The sequence below is a fragment of the Medicago sativa genome, chromosome 8 (assembly GCF_051527215.1).
Source record: "Medicago sativa cultivar Bolivia chromosome 8, Bolivia_mono, whole genome shotgun sequence".
NCBI classification, from domain to species: domain Eukaryota; kingdom Viridiplantae; phylum Streptophyta; class Magnoliopsida; order Fabales; family Fabaceae; genus Medicago; species Medicago sativa.
In genome coordinates this window covers 88,776,957-88,783,876 of record NC_140756.1, presented here as the reverse complement: position 1 = coordinate 88,783,876, position 6,920 = coordinate 88,776,957, and the positions used below count along the sequence as shown (strand labels likewise).

Here is a 6,920-nt window from a genome sequence, read left to right as displayed (position 1 = left end):
CAATATTTATTCAAGTAAAGATAATGATAAAATATCTCTACAAAAATTTATTTAATGTGGTTTTTTTAAGAAGATAAATTGGCACATTATTTAATGTGATTTAATTGAATGGATGAATAAAAAATTTGAATACCGTTGAATAATTCATCTTCAACTCAAACATATTTAATCATTTAACCAATCACTTTGGTCACATATTATTGGTTTCAAAATTTTATACAGAAAAATAATATTTTATCTTCATTTTTCCCCCTAAAAAAATTTTATCTTAATTTTTTGAAGCATAAATAAATATTATAAAAACACAAAATTTAGCACCAAAAAAAAAAAAAAAACACAAGAAATATGTGATGTGAACGGGCTTGGTAAACTAATAGAGAGAGGCCCAACGAAGTGAAGTAGAGTTGAAAAGCTGCATCACTTCACAGTAGCAGAGAGCAAAGAATTTACAAACAGTTGTTGCAATGAAACTCGCCGGAATCAAATCGATAGACAACGCTCACGACGATTCCGTTTGGGCAGTCACATGGGCACCCGCAACCGCCACCCGACCACCTCTCCTTCTCACCGGCTCCCTCGACGAAACGGTACGCCTATGGAAATCCGATGACCTTGTTCTCGAACGCACCAACACCGGCCACTGTCTCGGCGTCGCTTCCGTTGCTGCCCATCCTCTCGGCTCAATTGCCGCTTCTTCTTCTCTTGATAGCTTTGTTCGTGTCTTTGATGTTGATTCTAATGCCACTGTCGCTACTCTTGAAGCTCCTCCTTCTGAAGTCTGGCAAATGCGTTTCGATCCCAAGGTAATTCAATTCCATCAATTTGCTTCAAATTTACACAATCAATATAAACTACATGTTTTGCTTTCCAAATTTTAGAGAATTCTATAATTTTTGTTGCATTATCAAAATTTCTATTAGTTTTTTGGTGCTAAAACCTAATTTACATTATCAAAACTATTGTTACAAAAAAAAAAAAAAAAATTGATGGTGCATTATTTATGAACTTAAGATAGTATTTGATTGACATGTTACAAATTAGAATGGAACTGAACGATGTGTTTTCTTTTTAGCGTTGGGTCTATTTTTAGAATTGAATTGAAAACGAAGTAAAAATGTAGTACATTTTGGTTCTATTAGAAAAGTAGAATGGAAAAGATAAATAAGAACAAAACTGTGTCTTTCATTATGTTTTGTCCTAAGTTATCCAGGGAAAATATCTGTTGGCTAAACTTAACTCATCTAAGGGTATGTTTTGATGGAGAGTTTTGGAGGAGAGGAGAGTGGAGGATTTATTTTTCGTTTCTAAATTAAGGAAGCTATAAAATGTTTACAAAAAAAAATAGGTGTGATTTGAAATGTATTATGATCATCTTTCATTATTATTCTTTCAATTTTTTTTTAAATCTCAAATATATATCAAAATATTGACATAGGCCCTGTTTGGGTAATTAGTTTAATTTGCAGCTTATTGCATGAGCACTTATATGCTTACGAACAAGCTATTTTTATTACACATGATAAAATAAAGTCAAATTGTATTCGTATAAGTTATAAGCTGTTTTCATAAGCTATATCGATGAACTTGTACAAATAAGTTGAAAACAACTTATGAACATGTATAAGTTGTTTTCATAAATTCTCTTAACAGTCCCACAAGTGCTTATGTAAATAGATAAACTCAAATAAGTCAATCCAAACAAGTTCTTAGCCCTCCAGAATCTTCAATCCAAACATACCCTAAATGCTTGTGTTATGAATCAACGGCTAATACTTTCATTCTCATATAAATGCATCTGTTTTATGGGGAAAGGATTTTGCTTCCAATTCTGCGGTGCCACTTTTTAACATCATTGTTGGGATGGGCTTAACAACACAAAAACAAGTAGTAACCGGCTAACTTCCGTAAAGTAAAAGCATTTTTGCCAATATTTTCTTGTGATACCCACGATTTCACATTTGTAGCATGCGTATTGAAATTTTCTTTTTTTGGTCCTGCACTGGTGTGTTTGCAATTGGCAATTTCACCTGTTTAAATACTATGTTTGCAATTTGAGATTTCGCGTGTATTGAACCTATATCTCATGAAGTTGATTGGTTAATTCTCTGATTTCCTATATGTCAGTTATCTTGATTAAAACATATATCACCCACTTTATGTTAAGAATGTATCCAACTTACTTACGCATGTAACCAGTCTCAGAATAGTCCATTATTGCATACAGGGGCTTGTTCAATTCCTCAGTTCTTATACTGAAAGCTGCTAGAACCATTTAATTCCTTGTTCCGTCGATTCACTGTTAATATGTGCCCTTTTATGTGAACCATATATGGTCCACTATCTATGTGCATAATATTCATAGGAGATGTCATTCAATGCCTTTTGACACTTGTATATAACGAGAATTTCTTCCAGAATCGATAATAGTTTTTGCCACACAGTGGTTGTTTAATCATTAAAAGTTCTCAACCTTCAGGGTGCCATTCTAGCAGTTGCTGGTGGAGGTAGTGCATCAGTCAAACTTTGGGACACTTCTACGTGGGAACTTGTTGTCACCCTATCAATTCCTCGTGTAGAAGGACCCAAACCCAGCGACAAAAGTGGCAGCAAGAAATTTGTCCTGTCTGTTGCATGGAGCCCTGATGGAAAACGACTTGCTTGTGGCTCAATGGATGGAACCATTTCTGTTTTTGATGTGCAACGAGCCAAATTTTTGCATCACCTTGAAGGCCACTTCATGCCTGTGCGTTCTCTTGTTTATTCTCCTTATGATCCAAGGCTACTGTTTTCAGCTTCAGATGATGGTAATGTTCACATGTATGATGCTGAGGGAAAAGCCTTAGTTGGGACCATGTCAGGACATGCTAGTTGGGTTTTATGTGTGGATGTGAGCCCAGATGGGGCAGCTATTGCCACAGGTTCAAGTGATAGAACTGTTAGGCTATGGGATCTTAACATGAGGGCGTCTGTGCAGACGATGAGCAACCACACGGACCAAGTGTGGGGAGTGGCATTTAGACCACCTGGAGGAAATGATGTGCGAAGCGGTCGGCTTGCTAGTGTATCAGATGATAAGAGCATATCGCTGTATGATTATTCCTGATTTAGATATCTCTGTATCTGTACTTTTTTGTTGAGTGATATTAACTTGTTAATGCTTTCTCTACTAATTGATTTGAAGGAAATGTTTGGCTGGACTTTGACAGGCTGTATGCGTATTTTGATTCTGTTTTCTTGTTCATTAATGAATTTCCTAGTCATTGCATTTAAAGATTGAACTATTTATGGATTATGCTGCTGTTGGACAAAACTGTTAAAACGGATGTGATCCTTAATTGATATTTGCCAAAGTTTATCTTGATTCTAGACATTAGGTAATCACACATTTTCGGTACATTTTCTGTACATTGTCAACAAATCACAACTGTTTATATGTATGATTTAAGAAGTAATCATAATCAAAATCAAATTGTTTTTCTGATTGGATGTTTACGATTGACTGCAATGTAAAAAGGTGTAAAAACAATAAATTACACTGACATTGTATATAAATTAAATTGTAATAGCCAAAATAATGAATGTGGATGGATAGTTCACTTGATTGAGTTAAGAAATTAAAGGTTATATAGTTTGAATTCAGGAGGAAATAAAAAGTTGAGTCTACACAATTGTCCAATGTTAATAACGTTGAGAATGATTTTATAGGATTTTATAGACGTGCAAACTGCAAACTGTGATTGCCTCAAGGGCTTGTCGGAAAAAGCATGAAATGAACTCAAACCATAGCATGTTCGTTTTTTACTCGAGCTATAGCATGTGTTAGGTATTAGATTTTAGAAAAACATGATTAGTTATTCAGTGAAGTTACTTGACACAATTCAGTTATTGAGTGTTAACAAATTCTAAAAACTTTTTTTGGCAAAAAAAAAAAAAAAACTCTGAAAACTGAAACTAATAAACAACAACGAACTAAACATTGTTGGCTTGTAACTGAAAACATGATTAGAGATTAATTGGAAGTTAGGTTCCGATGCTATTCGAAGTCTTTTACTGTTGTATCATTCATTTTCCACATTCCAGTTATTATGAAACTTTACCGTCAACCCGCATCAGCTAATCACGTGGTCTTAAAAATAAGAATTTTGCTTTCCACCCAGCACGTTTTGCTCCCACCCTGCAGCCCTTCCATATTTACACTTGCGCATGTTAACTAACGCAAGTGTAAATGTATGCGTTAGTTAACATGCGTTGCGCAACTTAAGTAACGCATGTGTTAAACACTGCGTCAGTTAACTTGCGCACTCATTAATCACTGCGTGAGTTAACTCACGCACCCATCACGCACCCAATTACACATGCGTGAGTTAACTCACGCACACTCTGTGCATACAACCAGAAGAGGCAGAAACCTCTTTTTTCCCTATTTTTTCAATCATTCTTTCATACATTCATTCAAGAACAGAATTTTCATCATTCATTCAATAATACATTCAATCAACAGCAACTCATAATTATATTACGAAAAATAACGGGATAAAATAAGCGAATAAGATAGAGTCATAAAAACGCTAAAAAGCGTAAGTGTAATAGGAGTACAACGAAATCCAACAAAATGTCAAACAAAAAATAAAACTACACAAGTCATAAAACATAAAAGCCAAGTCATGTTGGTCCATCCCGTGGACTCCTACTCCTCCTCCGCGGTGTCGGCATCTGCTCCAGCATGCTCCACTCAGACTGTATGCCCTGTATGATCCGAAGAACCTCTGGATTACCAAACACATCTGGATGCCCAAGTGCACTGTCCACTTTAGCCCTGATGTTGCTGATGATCTGGTATGGGTCCGGAGGATGTCTGGCCCACTGCTGCTCAACAAGAACCTCCTCGTAAGCAGGGACAGAACAAGGAGGGGCATCAGCTGCGTAGTCAGGAATGGCCGCAGGGGGGTTCACAATAGGATGTGATACTCTAACGAACCATTTCATGTACCCCCTAGTATGAAACCACGGCTGGTTATCTGGAACCGGATGACCCCTCTGCTCATGGCTGAGGACATGTAGAGCAAACTCAGTGAAGGCCTGGGCCACATCATCCGCCGCAAGATCCTCTATGTTTGTAGGAGGCCTGGGAATTCTATGGACATACCCGTACTGCCTAAGGACCCGCTCTGGCTAGTGACAGACCATCCTGTCTCTGCCGGCCATGATCCATCCTGAGTACCAGCATATATCCTGAAAGGGCGTGAGGTGTCGTCGTCTCTCGTACGGCATCCAGGTGACATGAGAAAGGTCCATCGAACCGATGGCAGCTCTGTAGTGACGAGGATCAGTAAAGCCCCTGGGAGGTTTCCATTGACTCACAAGTGGGGAAACAGTAGGGTCGTAGGCATCATCATCAATCCTCGGAATGATGTTCGAGAAGTGCGCCAAAGTCCATCCCTACAAACACAAAGAAACAAATATTTATATCACCGCAAGAATTATACAAACAACTAAACATTTACGATCCAATAAGTAAAAAAGAAGAAAAACAATTATTACCACAAGCAATGTCATGTAACCGCCAATGGAGGCCACAGATGAGTCGGAGGTAAGAGATAGCTGCTCATATAGGAAAGCAAGTCCCATCCCACCCCATGACCAGCTGTCCAACTCGTCCATATCTTGCAGCGCAAGCAGCCAAAGCAGATTAATGTTTTTGCTGTTCTTGGCGGAAAAAATGGTCCAGCCAAGCAAGAGCAATAGAAACGCCTTAACGCAGGCTAATCTAACTACAACTCGCTCGTTCTCCTCCTCAATTGTGTCAACCTCAAGAAGCTGATTACACCTATTCAAGAGCTCCTCATATCGCCTCTTCAGTACACCAAAACTGATGTGAGAACCACCCTGTTTTATCAGCTCCTTAGCGGCATCCTCCTCTGTAAACAGTAGGTCCGTCTGCATCATCTCTAACCCCTCCTCACGGGTTAACTCTCTATCAGGAAGGAGTCTCCCAGTGATGGGAATGCCTAGGAGACACGCAACACCATCTAGTGTGATGGTCATCTCTCCAACCGGTAGATGGAAGCTGCTGGTCTCCGCATGCCATCTGTTTGTCATGGCACAAACAAACCCGTGAGATATGTTCTCGTACCCACTAGTCAGGAGGGGAGTCAGACCAGACATATTCACTTCATCCCAAAACCACCGATTTTGTTCCCCCGGAATAGGCAATGCCAAATTTTTAATGCTCAGCTTCTTCCCGTGGGAGATACCTTTCACCCAATGTTTTCTTCGAAACTGAAATACAAAAACAAAACACAACAAACAATAAGTCGTTAAATAAATAATAAGTAAAACAAACATTAAATATATGCTACCATAAATGTTGATTCTAACATTAAATAAGTAAAATAATAATTATAATAAGTTGTATAAATAGTAAAAGAAGTAAAATAAACACTTAGAAAGAATAGCATAGACATTTAACAACAACATTAATTATTTTAATTGAATTTCAAAACAAAAAATAAGTAAAATAAACATTAAATTATACTTACATCGGCATCAACCCATATCCTACATTCCACATGTCCACCAAAGTTAGGTAAAAGCGAGAGTTCAGAAGGCCCCCCTGCATAGCCGTCCGGACCGGCCTCGTACACCACCCTCGGCACCCCCTGAAAACGAGGCTCGGGCTGCTCATGCTGCTGAGGCTGCTCAGGCTCATCATTCTGCTGAGGCTCCTCAATAACAGGCGGCTCCTCAACAACAGGCTCCTCAATAACAAACTGGTACTGGTGAGGCTGAGGCTCCTGAAACTGATACGCATCATGCGGCTGCTGATAGACCTCATAATGCGGCTGATACTGCGTCGGGTCCATAGTCTGGGATGGACCCGTCTGCAACGTTGACCCCTCTGCAGCGTCATCTCCATCTCT

General features: G+C 38.7%; 1 protein-coding gene across 1 annotated transcript; it reads left to right on the top strand.

The window, feature by feature from the left end:
* The first annotated feature begins 242 nt into the window (after positions 1-242).
* VIP3 (Transducin/WD40 repeat-like superfamily protein) lies at positions 243-3,271 on the top strand. The gene is made up of 2 exons (XM_085731437.1): positions 243-803; positions 2,477-3,271. The coding sequence occupies exons 1-2, from the start codon at positions 465-467 to the stop codon at positions 3,101-3,103; spliced, it is 966 nt and encodes a 321-aa protein (XP_085587563.1). The 5' UTR covers positions 243-464; the 3' UTR covers positions 3,104-3,271.
* Positions 3,272-6,920: the final 3,649 nt, after the last annotated feature.

What these genes read in the sequence shown, in the direction of transcription:
- VIP3 (XM_085731437.1), top strand. Translation starts at nt 465, where the DNA reads ATGAAACTCGCCGGAATCAAATCGATAGACAACGCTCACGACGATTCC. An exon ending in AAATGCGTTTCGATCCCAAG is followed by an intron (nt 804 to 2,476) that starts GTAATTCAATTC and finishes CTCAACCTTCAG; the next exon opens with GGTGCCATTCTAGCAGTTGC.